The following is a 16,522-nucleotide window of genomic DNA, read 5'->3' on the forward strand; positions in this document are numbered from 1 at the left end:
GCAAGAGCCTGACTCCGTAAGTTGCAGGGATCAGTACATCTCACATGAGGTAGCCAACCTTCTCCCTGAATCATATTCTCCTGCACCCTGAGGAGTCTTTCTTGCTGACTCTTATTAAAATACAGCTTTTACTCTGCATCACTTTTACTAATGGCTTTGATCTAGACATGAATAACAACTGCACAACATCCATATCCGCTAGGCTACTGTGAAAGTCTGTCTAAAACCAGCTAATAATTTACATGTAAATTGTATCTACCAGAGGGAGCCCATATGGCCAATGTAACAGAACAATATTGACACAGGCTAAAGTAGTTAATGAAACCTTTTAGATAAGGGCTACACAGTTCAGACAAGATACAACCCTCAATTCCAGAGGTGTATGATTTTAGAAAATTCATAGGTAACATATTATATAATTGCATATGGCTTTAGGATCTGCCCTTCCAAACTGAGTTATTGAAATAAATAATATTTATTATTGAAATAATAAAATACATATTCTACTGTATGTAACATGTATGAGAACAATAGAAGATGTGATTAAAACAAATGATCAAAATGTTTTCTAGCTTTACTATTATCACCATGAGAGCTTTGAAACATGATGCTACATCACTGGAAAAAACAAAAAAAACCCCACCTAACGCAGACCACCCCTGTGATACTCAAGTATTTGGAATGAAACCAGCAGGTCTCTTTACATAGACTACTCAAGACCAGTAAGGTAAATTTTGAACTGGTTCTGAGCAACGTGAAGCAAAAATGAGTAACTCTCAACACAATTCTGAATATGCAAGATGTGCTTGGTTTTCATCAATCTCTGAAGGCAGCTGTCAGTAACTTCACTGACACCAACAGAAAAGCTTAAATAAAACGAAGCAGTTAAAGGACAAGAAGTAAAACCTAAATAGCTGCATTACATTTGTGATTTCTATAAGCTGCACCAATTTTGATACTTAGTGTCTCAGGCCCTTTGTCCTGCAAAGTCACATGCATTTACCTTTGCACACAGAAGCCATCTCGGGAGTCCAAATCAAGATTATGTCTAGAAGTGTGAAATGCAAACTGTAAATTCTGAGAACTATCTCATTCTGCTGTTCGACAGTGCTTCACAAAATGAAGATTCAGTTTTAGTGAGCCTTCAGAGAGGTTCCTAATAACAATTAAGAAAAAAATTATCTGTTGACGTCTTAAACTTACAGCCTTTTTCTAAATACAGATTAAAAAAATTAAAAGATGGGTAGATTCTTATGCAACCCCACTGAAAACAAATTGGTTCCACTATTCACCCTACTGTCTTTAATCAAGATGAGGGCGATTTATACTTTTAAACTAATTGCAAAAAACCATTCTATTCCAGGAGTACAAAAGAAAGCTATTTCTAAAGAGGCAAGTAGTTTGAGGTGAATTTCTAGTTTATATGCTCAAACTATGTCCAATTTTCTTTAAGAAGCTAAACAAGATTATTGAAGTGTGGTTTTCTTTGAACTCGATTTCTCTTCCCTCCTCCCGCCTACTATCACAGAACATCACATGCTCACTTACATAACTTCACTTGTTCTCATTACCTGATTGGTTTTGATGCAACTGTTCATGTAAGTAAAATTAGTCACATTCCTAAGTATTTGGAGATTGCATTTTAAATTTGCTGCTCCCAGATCTGCCCATTGCATTTCCTTGGACTGCAAATAACTTTTTTGAACACTTGAAGTTACTGTCTCTCTTTTCTCTGCCAAAAAGCCCTCCAAGAAAAACCCATACACAGCCCTAGAGAAAATCAACAACAACAAAAAGCCAGCTAGGGTGAATACACAGGTTTTTCACAGAAAGAACCTGCAGTAACAGCGTTTGCTCAGCACATATCTGACGGAGCAGAACTCAGAAACCTTCTAGCTTAACAACTTCCGGAAAAGAGCTCAAGGTTCAGATGAGATACCACACAGAGTAAGGTGAGTGTAGTTGCCAACAGTATGCAATAACACCTGTGTGTTGGACTCATTAAAGATTTAACCAGAGAAGTCACGTGCACGCTGAAAAATGGCTGACAACTGACATGCCTAACGCATGTCTGAAAAGCTTGGAAAAAAGGAAGCAAAATGGAGTTACCTTTGGATGAGGAGGATGGCACTTTCACCAACATTTCTTTGGCAGATGATTCAGGTAAGAAACTACAGTAATCTACTGATACAATACGAATTCCATGGGTTGTTTAATAGTACTGGGTGAGCACACAATCTGTAGATCCTAATTACCAGGTACAATGTATTTTCAGCAAATGCCCTCAAGTAAACTTTTCTAGTTGTTTAGCTGAATAAGCCTTGTGATTAGCTAAGAATTGAGATTTTGGGGGTATGGAGGATACCACTTTTCACATAATAGCATATGGTAATACACATTCATAATCTGAGCACATACAGCCTTTCAGCATTTAGAAAAAATTACAGAAATGTTAACTCGGTAGTTACTACTGTCACAGAAAATACACATAATGTTGGCACTTTCTCCTGAATATGGAATGCTAATCTCTTTGACATACTCTAGTGAGAGCTCACAAGAAGTGATACAAATTAATTGTAATGGAAATAAGCTGATACATGTAAAACCCCACTATTACGCATCTAATTATTTTAAAAGGAACTACAAAAGCAAAGACTGCCTCCCTTTTCCCGCCCTTCTAGCTGATGGAATAAAAATTATTTGGCACGGAAAATAGGATAGTTCTACATACTGGAAAAATGAAGTGAGTTAATATGAATTGATAATAAATTATTTAGAAAGGTGTGGCCAGAGTATCAAGTTGATCACATCAGCATGGCTGCCACAGAGCTGTGCTAATTTACACTAGCTAAGAATATGGATTTCTTATTAATAATACAAGTCCTAGTCCCCCCTGGTTTTTTTCTTTTTTTTAATTTTTAGCATAAAGAAGGTTACTGCACATGCCATCTTTACCTCCTATATGAAAACAAACCATGGAGTTAATCTTATTTTTAGAACACCATTTTCTGGCAATTTCATATTAGTGTGATGGTGCTGAACTGGATGTTCGAATGCACTTAATTTATATAGCATATACCTTAATGACATCAAGATGTGGTTGACCCAAAGTATTCACAAGAAGATAAAGTGGCAGACCTTGGTCCAAGTTCTGCAATAATCAAGGGTTCTCCTGACAGTGAATCTCACTCTTCCCCCATAGCAAAGTGTAGAACAGTAAGGAAAAGGTATCCTATGAAACACCATTTCATGACTTGCTGCACAGCTGATAACATGGCAAGAACAGAGGAGGAGCAGCATACAGCAGCAAGATTGTCTAGTCTTTGAAAAGCATCCATAAGTAGCTGATCTAAGGATGACTCCATAACACTGGATGGATTTGAATCTGCTCTCCCTCACAGATGGGTGTTTTTGCCATATTACTTGCTTAGTCTTTCAGAAGATGTCAGGTTGCTTTCTTTAGAAGGTGAATGCTCACTAGCCTCCTCTACTACTCTAACCTCAGACCCCTGCAGCTTGGAAAACGTTAATACACATGAGAAAACTAAGGCACAAAGTTAAAAACTCTCTAATTCAAGCACCAGCTGACACCAGATACCCAAGTCAACCTAGGCATGCAGGGCTCGATACTCACAAATGCCAAGCCCTGACAGATGTCACTGCTATAAAAGCAGCTGCTCAGCAACAGTGCAAATAAGATTCTACTGCATCTCAGAAACTGAGCACTTCACTTCCACTAGACTCTTGACTTCAGTTACACATCCAAGGTCACAGAAAGCTCATGTTCACAACACAGAGAGGACTTTATGCAAGATCTGCTACCAATATCAGAGCTTTTCCTCTAGCAGGAGGTGGGGACAGTCACTCAAAAGGAGAGAGATAAATTTAGAGTAACTGAAAATAAGTGACATTTTCAGGCAAGCTTTTAGCTTGAAGGCATAGAAGAATAACCCTGGTCTGTTTCATCTGCCAGAAGGAAACACCTGGAGGCTAGAGAGAAAGGTATTAGAAAATTCCTAACATATAATAGGAAGAGGCTATCATATACTTTGTAGGAAACAGTCTTCCTTATCTCTCCCAACTGAAGTTAAGACTTATTACAGTAACAGGGGCACAGAAGGCAACAAACAGAATGGGCCTTGTAGCTGTAACTGTAAGGCTGGAGAAGAACGTTAATACTAGAAGAACAGGGAGGGTGAGAGAGAAAAAGATTCCTTACGATGGACAACAGCAAGTTCAAGCAAAGAATAAGGAAACTAGACTTCCAGTATGTAGATCATAAGTGGACTTTGAGGATGACCTGATGTTTTAGAAGCAAGTGTTCCATAATTAAATTTTAAGTAGGATCACAAAGATGCTCTGGTTTTAATGACCTTGAGTATGTCTGTAATTGTGTAAGGCTTCCCCCCCCCCCCCCCCCCGCTTCTTAAAATCTACTGGAAAAGATACTGAACAGCCAAGTAGAACAACATGCTATGCATGTACAATCTGAAGCATAATCAGAATACAGCCTTCATATCACAGTTTCTTTAGTACACTGAAAGGCCATTGTGGCAAAGCAACAGGGGTTACTGAGCCTGGTTAACTGAGTGCAATGCATGAAAATTTAATAGCTATTGTTCTTTCAAAATAGCAGTTTCTCTATTTAAGTACACAGGTATTAAAATTAAGTTACTTCCATGTAAATCAAGATGAATGCAAAATGGTAGCAAGGCAGAAGTTTCTTGATGTGTATTTTAATAGCAGTATCAAAACCACATGAAATCAAGGAAAGCATTCATTAAAAGCATTTGTGGAAATATTTTCACCTTTGATGAAAGAAGTATTTTCATTTAGAAAGTCATATCACTGGATAAAGTTCCCTCAACAGATGACCTATTCAAACAAGAGCACAGAGGAAATTAAATCAAAAATATACCAGTGAGATGCCCCACAGCTACAACAATTTCTTTATTGTTCTTCTGATCAATGCTGTATAAGTAAATCAAGGCTATCTTTCTTTGTCGTAAAGAACCTAGAAATTATCTCACTTTTTTTCAAATACACTTTACAGAAAGCCAGCATTGAGGACTACATTTCTCACGTAAAACCCTCCTTTTAAAAAGCAGATACAAACCCCTAAATGTTTAGAAATGCAAAACTATTTTTCATCTCATTAAGTTACCAGTAAAACTTTATGGAACCCCGCTAAATTTCCTTCCACAAAAATCTGATGGCAAACCTATAGCTGGTGATTACCAGGAGGACGGAACTGTTCACAGGCCAACATTATGTCATATACGTCAGTATTCACAGCCTAAAGCTGCAAAGTATTCAGTTGCTCAGTCTATTTAAAATTTTTACACAACCTTGCAAAAGATAGGATGCGATTAGTTAGAAGGCAGGCCTCTTCAAGGTTAAAAAGAAAATATGAATTTCTAAGGCTTTCTTCTTGTAGACTTTCTAAAGAGACTGAATCTTTCTTTTTTTCCTCCAACTGTATGCTCACAGGTTATGTCACCTGATGAGGTCCCGCTCTGATAAAGGACCTAAGGCACTACTAAAACAGTCACAATAAGTAAGGACAAAGACAACAGTCAGACCAATGTAAGCTGAAATAGCTGCTCATTTTCCATCGTTTCATTTGGTTGAAAATGTGCAAACTAAGAACTACTCAAATTCTGCATTTGACAGAGCTCTGTAATTGTGAATTTGCACAAGCCTGTTGAGGTTACTCAGAAAGAGTAACAAGAATTCCAAAGAATTCTGGTGTAAAGCGACATTACTTGAAAAAAATCCTTCTCAGAGCCTGTCTCTTATTTCTGCAGAGAAACAAAATTACCAAGATTTGTTGTAAAGGGCCTTGTGAGTTAGCATTGCAAGGAAAAATAATTAAGCCATTTGTATTCCGTTTTGTCTTTGTGGCAATAATCAGTTAAAGGAGAAAACGGTACGGTTCAAATTGCAAATTCATCTGGGAAATATGTACTATACTTTCCTCTGTTAGTGAAAAGGAGAATACATTTCTATTCTAGTGGTGAACAGCGAAGCCTCTGTCATCAGTCAGCTTATGCAGCCGCCTCTAGTGCCTGTAACGTTGCCAAAAAGGAAGTGAAAGGCTTGTTGGTTTGCACTGTGTACCAAGGAAAAAACAGAACATATACCAGAGTTTTAGACATAAACCATCTGAAAACGTATGTCATTAGCAGCAATGACTTAGAAGCCCAGTCCAGAGCAATAAAATGACCTCCTGTAGTTTTGTAACTGTACGCATATATGCATTCAGGTTAACTATCAGCGATGCTCCATACCCTAGTCAGATTGTTGCCATTTTAAGCAAAAACTGCTCCTTCAGTGAAACTGAATTAATTCCTTATGCCAGCAACACGAGCTAGTTTAGGAAAGCTTATTTGGAACTTAGGATACAAGTACAGATAATTGCATTTGTAAAGTGAAAATTGTCGTTCCTATAAATGTAATATAGAAGACAATATTATGAATGCCTCTTCCACTTTAACTTAAAATGCCTTAGAAACTATAAAACGAATTAGTAAGAAAGAACGGGATTAGCACCTGTTCTTAGTTACCTCCAAGTCAGTTTTGACTTCAGGAGCTCTAACCCACTGCTAAAAATCATGAGCTCTTTTTATAACTCTTCGGTCAGAAAGTAGACTTACCTGAAGCGATCTAATGTGTAATGTAAAACAGTTCAATAAACCAAACGGTGGAACACTACTTAGGGCAGTGTTCAAGTATTTCCAGTAATAAAAGAGAATCCTCTTATTTCTTCTTTTAAACTGCAGAGTGGCTATTAACATGTTGTTACGCTGCTCCACAGAAGAAAACGACTAATTTCCACCATTTGTGAATATTATTTAATTTTCTTGATAAGGTATATGTTCTCTAAAGTAGAGAGTTGTAAGTTTGTAAACAAAACTAAAAAAACCCTGCCCAGTCTCTCAGCCTCGTGCCACATATTACAAAGACTCCAAGCAAACAGCCACATAGCAAAGCTGACAAATTTGCTCACACTTACACGTAATTAGTATTTACCCCATTAATTTTGCCTCTCCCAGTGAGTGGGAAACCACAGAGAAGCAAATGCTGCCAGATCCCTGTCAAACAGCAGCCAGTCTTTAGAAGGATTGTTTCAGGTTCTCCTGGGAACAGTCCCCAGACAAGACTTGCCATGCTGACAACTTACAGAACAAAGAAATTACACTTCCTAACACAAGAGTTAACAAAACACTACGGGCTGATAAAAGCAAGAATTGTTACTCAAGGGCTTGAACTGGCCACCTCCAGCCAAAGGGGACACAAAGCACCCCCCTAAAATACAACATACTATTTGGTTACTTGACACACATGCGTAAGTATGCCTTCCCTGGGACACATTCTGCATTATAAGAGGAATCTGATTGTTTGGGATATGCTGTAAATCCCTAAAGCTTCAGGTTCAAAGAGCACAACAAATGTCATTGATGATGTGTTACCCAGTGCAAGACAGGTGAGGTAAGGAATTTGAAAAACCAATGGGTAAGTCATGTAATATGCTATGCTTCTGTCGTTTTGGTCGATCTCTCACAAAAAATACTTTGAGCGGTGGGCTTTTTTCTGTGGTGTACTGGGCTTGGGTTTGTGCTTGTTTGTTTAAATCTAGTAGCACATCAGATATTTAGAATACTGGCATTGACTTCTTTGTGCTGGAAAACAGAGAGAGGGTTAGGAAGGCAAACCACTTCCAGGGAAAGCAAGATGAGCAAGGCATTCTCCCTGTGGAATTTGTACCCATCAGCATCAATCCAGCAGTCTCGGTCCCTGGACTCTGCAGACCTGCAGACAGCAGGCTCAGCACTTAGCACTTCCCTCAGCAATCAGGAGATGAAGGACAGGTAAAGAAAAAAAGCAACATGCACGAATCTTGCCATGACAAGGAGCCACGACATAGCCAGGTCACACAGAAACAGTTCCTAAACATTGGGGCTCAGGAGCGCAGGCCAGCTGCACAATCTCAGATACTAAGGTAAAGGGATTCATAGTAAGCACTTACAGTAGGAAGAAGCATTGTGTAAGATCAAATATGTCAGGGTATACTGCAGTACAAACCTAAGGAAGCATCTGCGTGACTGTTTAACACTAACCTAGTAACACACAGCACCATGTAGACTAACGATGCCATCTGTTCTCCGCTGACAGCCCCTCTGCAATGCTAGCAGCGGAGGCTCAGATAAGACAGTTTTCTCTAAAGGAAAACCAAAAGACCTCTCACAAGTTAACTTCTGAAAAGGACTGTCAGCCTAGTGCTCATGCTCAAACATCAGAGTTAAGAATCAAAAGAAAATACTCCAGTCAGAAACCACAATCATGCAAAGTATAATGAACCCTCCTCAGCAGTTTACGTGCCAAAGTGGAAACAGTAGGTAAACCAGCAACTCTTGGAATTACTACTCTGTTTTGGCTACAACAGCATAAGAGCCAATATGTCTGGTTTCCATTCTGTCCCATAATTTCAATGTCAAGGATTTTCCCACTTTGCTCATTTGGGGACAGTTTAGACAATAAACTACAAATGTTACGCACTGAGCAAAGTGGAATTTCCGCAGCAGAGAGGTGCATTTCCCCAAGATGAGCCTGCAATATTCCCCCCTGCCCCATCTTACAGCATAAACACTGCAAGATCTTCACCAGGTAAGCAAGCTCTCCATCCATCTGTATATTACCTGAAGACTCGGGCCATAGTTTTCCATGTTAATCAGAGTGCTGGAGACTGTCTCACTAGAAAGAATGAAGAAGCCCGATTTCCAGGCTTGCCACACAGCAAGTGCAGCAAGCAAAATCGTAACAGGGTGAGAAGCACCTGTCATTTTAAAAACAGCAATCAAAGAGAGTTACTAGCAAACCCCTAAAGCCCAGCCACCACCTGAGAGGACTGCTTGCAGGGATTAAGGAGGATTACTGGGTGAGTTAAAAAAGCCTTTTATAGAGAAGGTGATAGACTTTTAAGTAAACCAGCCAATGGAACTGAGAACAACAGGCTCATTTTTCAATACAAACAGACTGCAGGAGTTTAATTAAAATACATTTTCTTAACTTGAACAGCATCCAGTCCAATCTGAATTTAACCAACTGTGAGGTTAAAGAAGTTATTAACACGCTGTTAATACTACTGTGGTGCCACCCAGAAGATGTAAACGATAAACATGTATTTTCTGAAGTGTATTAAAAAAGCACAGCAGAGGGCACAGTTCCCAAATACCCTATCCTCCTGAGTATTTAAACAGCATCAAATTATTTATTTATAACCAGATACATTCTTGCAACACATGGGTGCGATATCGATGTATTTCACTGCAATATACGGTTTAAGCTACACAGTCCCTATAAAGATAGCATGGGTTATGCAGTGCAGTAACTTCCATGAGGCCACTAAAACTAGCTTGGGTCCTGCATGTTGAATTTACTGTGGCACACAGGGTCCAAACGCACAAGGTCCAAAGGGAGCACCACACGCAGCACGTTCTGCAAGGATTATTCCCTCCAGGGAGTCAGGGAAAGAACACAGAGACTGGGCCTTGGTCTGGAGCTACCAAGCTATGAGATGAGAGCAGCTATGAGAAAGTTTCCACACCATGCGATCTCCAGACGCAAGGAGCTAAACCACACGTTGCATAACCTGGACAACACTGCACAAAAAGCTTATCGAACTGCCAGGCGGGAAGCAGCTTGGCCAGAGCAGGTGAACCCTGCTGGGCCCCGACCCAAGGCCCTGCTCTCCCAGAGCTCCAGGCACTACCCTGAGAGTTAACTGCAACCGTCTTCCAGCTTTCTCCAGCTCCCCTCAGGCTCTGCCAACCTAGCGAGCTCCGAGCTCCAAGGGAGCAATGCTGCAGCCTGCTACTGAGGGCTCAGCACACCCTGCCTCGGCCCGAACCCCTGTGCCAGCCCGCCAACACAAACCCCAACGAGCGGAGAAACGGCAATAGAAGTTAAAACACGCGCTTACTAGCGACTTCCACTGTTTTACCTGCAGTTCAGCGGGATCTAACGGGAAGGGCCCGCGCAGAGTGACAAGCACCCCTCAGGCAGGGGGGAGGCCCCGCCGGCTGCGCTCCCCTCAACCCGCCTGAGCCACGTGCGGCCGCACCGGCTGGGGCGGGCGGGCTGCGAGTCTCGGGCGGGGACCAGCGGGCAGTGGGCTTCGAGGCAACTATTTGTGTGCGGGGGGGCACGGCCGGCGCCTGTGTGTGTGCGGGGGGTGCGGGGGGGGTTGGGCCGGCCGCGCTGGCGCAGCCCACCGCAGGCCGGAGGAGCGGGACTCCCCGCGCCCCACCACCCGGCACACGCGCTCCGCACGCGGCACGGGGCGGGGCCACCGCGGGGATCCGCCCTCCCGCCCGCCCGCCAGAGGGGGGCCCGAGGCCACGCCCATTGGCTGGCGCGGGCGCAGCCGTGCGCGCGCGCAGGGCCAGCCGGCGGGGAGGCGGCGCAGGCGCAGAGCGGCGGCCGAGGCCGGGCCGGGCCGGGCCGGGCCGGGCCGGGCCGGGCCGGGGGGCGCAGCCCGCAGGGAGCCGGCGGCGGCAGGTGAGGAGGCGGGGCGGCGCGCCGGGCCACGGCCGCTCGGGAAGGGGCGGGCGATGCTCTAGGCCGCGGTGCTGGGGGCGGGCGGCGCGGGGTGCTGCGCGGGAGGGCCGCGGCGCTCCGGCGGGTCCTGCGCTGAGGCCCGCTGCGGCGCTGCCCGCTGCCCCGGCGCTGCTGGGCCGCCCTGCGGGCAGGGGCAGAGCCGCCCGGGGGGCGCGGGGAGGGGCGGTGGCCCCGCGGGCTCGGCCTCCGTGATGGCCGCGACGCGGGGTGGGCAGGGCAGGGCCCCGCCGCCGCCTGAACCGCCCGTTCCAGAAGGATCGGCGCTGGGAAGGCGGCAACGGCAGCACCGACACGCCGGGTTATTTTATGCGGATCTAGAGTAAGCCAGAGCTGTTATTTTTGTACGCTGAAGCGTAGTTACTTGAAGAATCATGTTTACGTACTGCCTAAAGCTCTAGGAAAAATAACCCGAGAACGTTAAGAAATGTGGCTCTGCCTCAGGCTGGAGCGCTGGCTTTCAACAGCGGTTAGAAAATGCACCGAAACCCCAAAGGCGGTTAGGTTTACTCTTGCCTCAGCTTTTTGTTTTGTTGTTGTTGTTTATCTTTAAGCAGATCGTCATTCCGGAATACGCTCTTCAACAGTAGAGAGAGCCCATTCTACAGTGATGAATGCCGACATGGATGGTATAAGTTCTTAATGTTCTTGTTCTTCATTGTTATTTTTTCTACTTGATATGATTTCCAGCTGTTCCAGAGGTTGTATTCAAACTCATATGATTTATTGCAGCTGTTGAGGCTGAAAATCAGGTGGAATTAGAAGAGAAAACACGGCTTATTAACCAAGTGTTGGAACTGCAGCACACACTTGAAGGTCAGCAGTTTGATGCATCAGCACTGGGTTTTTTACAAGCAGGCAGCAATGAGCAAAACAAGAGAACCTTACTGCTCTGCCCTACCTTAGCCCAAGTGTCTAGAAGTGTGTCACTTGGGCAGCTGAAGGTACATAAGCAAGGTCTCAACTGTTTTTTTCCCCCCTCTTTCTGCAACATGATGTTTGCTCGACATATAATACACATCAGGCAGAAGGGGGGCAACAGTGAACTTTCCCAGGCTCATTAGCTGACGTGTATCTTTGAGTCTGCTCGTCACTGAACTTTTGTTTCCGTACAGTTTAGTCTGCAGTAGCTTAAATCAAAAATTCAGAAGAATAAAGGTACAGACTAACAGTAAGTTTACGGAACGAGTTGGTCAAAACACTCCGCTGCAAAATAATACAGGAAAAATGGGCTTTAGATAAAACTTGCGAGTAGCACAGTGTCTTTTAAGATAGTACCTTATAGACAACGTTTCCCTCATTGAACGCGTGAATAGTTTGATGTAGGCACGTAGAAGGTACTCATTATTGTATGTGATAACGTCTAATATTTTTCTTATAATATCACCTTCGCAGATCTCTCAGCACGAGTAGATGCTGTTAAGGAAGAAAACTTGAAACTGAAATCAGAAAACCAAGTTCTTGGACAATATATAGAAAATCTGATGTCAGCGTCTAGTGTTTTCCAAACAACTGACACAAAAAGCAAAAGGAAGTAAGGGTTGACTCACAGATGATGTCACTGTATTGCTGCTGTCTTTTTTTGTTTTAATTGGCACAGGCTACACGAGCTCAACTACCTTAGTTTGTGGCTTTACTGGATACCTGAAGATTATAAATTTTGGTGATAAACAGAATTAAGAACATATTGTGTATTGTTAAGATTAAGCAATTTGCAAATGTAGCGTAGAGACTTACTAAACTTTTATATTTGTTCTTAAAATGAGCATACCTTGTTAAAAACTGGATTTGGTTTGTCGGGTGAAACAAAAGTCTGTTGGTGCTCTTTGAGGTCTCAGGGTAGGATTCGTGACTAGCAAAATAATACAGTTACAATAAGTCGGGGAAAATATTTGCATCACCTCTTTGACTTAAAATATGTTTAGTGTCTAGTACTGTTAATAGCTCTGCAAAGCACCTTTAAACAAAAACCTATAAACCAGTTAAAGAATTTCTGTGAGGTAGTGACAGCATGACCTTATTTGTAGGACTTGCGTACAGAAAAACACTTAAGATTTTTTGGGAAGGGGGAGGGTAAGGGTAGAGGAACAAGGTTAAGCAACTTCATCAGGGAAATAGCAAACTGATGCAGTATCGGAGTGTAAGGTGTACACTTCAAACAGTTTTCACTTTCCTGTTTCCTCAAAGAGTGATCAGGCACAGCATGACGATGTATAATCTTCCAGAAGTTTTTCAGTTTTTGATTAAGAGTTAAATTAAAATCTGAGTAATGAGCTTTACAGAAACAGGTCATCAGTGTTCCTTCACGCTCGTTGTGACCAACCTGCCGTGAGGAACCGAGTACAAGTCTTTCCTTGCCACCTGTTACTTCCTTCCTGCAGTGCCAAACTTGTCATTGCTTCAGGCCTTAGAGCCACTGTTTTCCTGCCCCAGAGCCTCAGCTTGTGAAGTACTTCCTGAAGGTGGAAGCTAACCGAGGAGCAGCTTCAGTTGTAATTAAATAAGGCGGCCTTGGTACTATTTAGTCTTCCCTGACTATAGAAAATTCTCAGTCTGGGATCTGGCATCCTCTCGGTAAGACCACTTTTACTAAGCTACGATGTGGCTGGTGAGAGTGCAGGCTGCAGAGGTCCGATACTCTTGGAGTTCCAAAGATGACTGAGTTTTAATAGCAAGGCATCCTGGAACTGGATTGTCATCAGTTTGTTAATTTCAAAGCACTTTTAAGCAGCCATGATAGCAAGATCAAGTATTTTTCCTGAAATACCTGTTCAGCTATAAATGGACTACATGCAGGAACTGTGTGTGAAACCTCGATGTTAAAAAGTGTCAATGGAAGGGTGTTCCCCTTTTGCCTGGCTTTCTAGATCTACAGCCTCAGATCCCCTAAAGCTCTGACATTTCTCCCCCAATTACTAGCGTAACACTAGATCCAAGTAAGCCAGCATGCAGAAGGATGTCTTCTATCTCCAGGTTCCAGATAATCAAAGTCATTAAGTCTGTGTTAGAGTGAGACGGGCCATAGAGAGTCAATTACTGCAAACAGCACCCTTGAGTCATGGCCTCACAAGACCATCTTACCCATAACAAATGGCTCCTTATTTACTGAAGCGAGGCACAAGCAAAAATGTTGATGGGGCATTAATTAAGACTTTCTGGGAACCCGAAGTTCAAAACCCTACGGGAAGACTAGCATCCCCTGCCGGGGTGACCAATCCCTGGGGTAACTATATCACAGCACAGGAAAAAAGCCACCCCGAAACCACTCCCAAATACCGGAACAATTCCAAAGGACTTTTACCAGGCTCAGACTAGATTCATTCAAACGGAATGCCAGACTGTTCCCTGAGAGCTCACAGTAGCTGTTACTAGCGGGATACGGCATTGCTAGCCACTTCCATTGCTGAGAAGGCACAGGCAGGCAAAGTGCTCGCTTCTTAACCTTTTGCATGTAGACCCTAAATAAAGAGGGGGGAACCTGCATTTAACTGTAAAAACCCCAAGCAAAAGGCCAGAGGCCTTTCCGTGTAGTCTGCACAAAATGGAGCCCCAAATAATTAGATTTGAACACTTCAACACGAGCACTTGAAGACGCTGGCTTCTTCATTAGGTTTAATTAAGCATTCATTTGTTAAGAGACTTCCATGGAACCTTTGCTGACTCTACTTGTTGTGAAAATATTTCGGTGAACTAACTTCTTGTCAGGCATGAGGAAATCTGTTAGGTTCCTTAGGAATTGATGTATTTCTACTTGGGTTTAAGGTATAAGTGCTTTTGCTAGCCTTTTACGTTCTACTAACAGTATTGGCAGCTGCCAAGCAGCAAGAGGTATCTGGTGACTGCAGTTTTATTGTTTGTTAAAGTTCAGCTGTATGTTAAAACAAAACAACGTTTCTTTCACAATAGGCAGTTTATTCAAACTGTATTATGAGAATGCCCAGTTACTCACATCTGTAAAAAACTTTTCTCAATCAAAAATTGTTATCTATATTAATAAATTTCATGTTAAGCAAGAATTAGTAAATATTTTTAGGAGGCAATATACACTTAGCAAGTATTCTATAAACAAAGGTTATCCCACTCTGGCTTGGAACACAAGAACTATAAAAGTTTGAAAAAGTTGCCCGTGGATCACTTCTGCAGATTTGGTATCTGCATCCGAAAGTGAAACAAGTCATGTCAATTATCACTTGCTCTAGGAATATTCTATTTTAAAATATCTCTTAAAAATAAATTACTGTTACCAATGTCTAAAGTGAACCGGTGACCACCAATCTAACAAGATCAACTAAAATAAATAATTTACAATAAAATTGTAAATCATCATACAAAAACAATTATTGCATTTAGCTCTGCACAGAAAAAGAGTACCTTTTCTCATAGCAATGTGAACTGCTATAGCTGCGACCTATCTCTACTCTCATCCACTTTTAGCTGAAAAGTGTAAACAGCTAATTTTGTGCTAGAGCTGCAAAAATATGATAAATTATTAATTTTAAAAAATACTTGGAATAAGTTTATCCCCAACTAGTATTAATTTCTAAGAATCTTCACACTGTAAGAATCTTCACCTTAAAATCAGTTGGCCAGCTTGTAATTTCACTTCTATTCTGAATTCAAAACGTCACTGTACTACTCACAGATAGTATTTCTCCTTAAAAAAAAAAAAAAAAAGAGAATCAAGGAAGTTATGGAAGGTTAAAAGAGGTTAGAGAATTAAAAGAGGTTACATAGCAGTGGGTCCCCTTTTTTCCTTCAAACCGCAGGAGCTTGCATGCTGTGAGGCCTGCTGAAGTGGCATACCAAAAGTTACTGTTAGACCTACAAATACTAGCTGGAAGTAACTCAGTGCTTTTGTACTCTCCTTTTGCGCACCGATTTCAGCGGACCATCTACAGAACCCGTGCTTTCATCAGCTTCTTTCATCTGAAAAAAATAAAAAAATCCAGCATTAAAATTGTAAACCCATTTTAATTTATTGAAACCATCATGGTACTTCATTCCTCCTCCTAACACCCCCAATCATATTACCACTAAATGCAACACCGAGGCAATAGGGCATTTCTTTTTCCACAATACTAATTTAACAATGAAGTGGGTAGAAGACTTGTCCTTTCTATATTCAGAAGGAATAGTACCATCTAAACTGATGCCAGAAATTTGGTTTTGCCCATTTACTCGCTGGCTTAAAAGCAGTGACACTAATGAATTTAGCAACTTCCTTAAAGTGTATCTTAGGCAAATTTTAATTTCCCATTCTTAAGTAGTATTTAAAAGATTTTAACTGTTGCCTTTGGAGAGCTACAAAGAGAACAAACTGTTCTTAAATCAGATGTGTTCTTCTCAGTTTAAAAGTGATTTGCTTGCAGAGGTGCATGAAAAGCCTTTCCAACATGAACTCCGCTCGGACAATGCGTTGCTTCCTCGCTTTCCTGCACCACCTAATGGCGAGCACCCCATTCAGAAGGAAGAGCTCACAGGATGTGGCACAACCTGAGTGAGGACATGGTGTACATGACATCTCTCAAGTAGGTCACTAATTCATGACAGAAACTTCTACGCCCTGAAAATACCCAGAGAAAAGCAAGTCATAACCTCAGCATGATACCGTGTAATGGTATACACACATTGAGATCTTGTAATTACTTTTACGAAGAGTCATATGCATTTTAATGGGGTTTATCAGATACTCTTTTCCTAGGGAAATGTACCAGGAAAAAAAAAAAATAATTCTTAGAGGAACAAGAGGAAGTACTGAATAAGGGGAAATTGGTGAAGAATCTCAGTGCTGAAACAATGCACAAGATGACCAACATAAATACCGTGGGTGGGTCTAAAGCATTTCAGACATACCCGAGTTTCTAAATGAAAGGATAATGAGTAGCTGACAAGCAAGAAAAGCAAA

General features: G+C 42.0%; 3 protein-coding genes across 8 annotated transcripts in view; 1 reads left to right on the plus strand and 2 right to left on the minus strand.

Moving 5' to 3' along the window:
• The window catches only part of MAML3 (mastermind like transcriptional coactivator 3), a 326,795-nt gene extending 316,244 nt beyond the window's left edge, over nt 1-10,551 (minus strand). The window contains exon 1 of one of the 2 annotated variants that reach the window (XM_080402717.1): nt 10,004-10,551. The gene's annotated coding sequence lies outside the window, so the exon portion shown is untranslated. Of the gene's footprint in view, nt 1-1,003; nt 1,546-10,003 lie in introns of those variants that run through there. The other variant, XM_080402718.1, reaches the window with a different exon arrangement.
• Nucleotides 2,034-15,296, plus strand: SCOC (short coiled-coil protein). The gene is made up of 4 exons (XM_080403325.1): nt 2,034-2,163; nt 11,175-11,246; nt 11,350-11,433; nt 12,013-15,296. Exons 1-4 carry the CDS (start codon nt 2,100-2,102, stop codon nt 12,153-12,155), a joined length of 363 nt encoding a protein of 120 aa, XP_080259451.1. The 5' UTR covers nt 2,034-2,099; the 3' UTR covers nt 12,156-15,296.
• CLGN (calmegin) overlaps nt 12,993-16,522 on the minus strand; it is a 35,798-nt gene continuing 32,268 nt past the window's right edge. For all 5 annotated transcript variants that reach the window (XM_080402791.1, XM_080402792.1, XM_080402793.1 and 2 more), the window contains one exon: nt 12,993-15,543. In XM_080402791.1, the coding sequence (XP_080258917.1) occupies nt 15,463-15,543 (81 nt within the window). In that variant the 3' untranslated portion in view covers nt 12,993-15,462. The remainder of the gene's footprint in view (nt 15,544-16,522) is intronic.

Source organism: Falco punctatus (assembly GCF_963210335.1).
Source record: "Falco punctatus genome assembly, chromosome: 1".
In the NCBI taxonomy this organism is placed as follows: Eukaryota; Metazoa; Chordata; class Aves; order Falconiformes; family Falconidae; genus Falco; species Falco punctatus.

What these genes read in the sequence shown, in the direction of transcription:
- SCOC (XM_080403325.1), top strand. Translation starts at nt 2,100, where the DNA reads ATGGAGTTACCTTTGGATGAGGAGGATGGCACTTTCACCAACATTTCT. An exon ending in TTCTTTGGCAGATGATTCAG is followed by an intron (nt 2,164 to 11,174) that starts GTAAGAAACTAC and finishes ATCTTTAAGCAG; the next exon opens with ATCGTCATTCCGGAATACGC. An exon ending in GATGAATGCCGACATGGATG is followed by an intron (nt 11,247 to 11,349) that starts GTATAAGTTCTT and finishes GATTTATTGCAG; the next exon opens with CTGTTGAGGCTGAAAATCAG.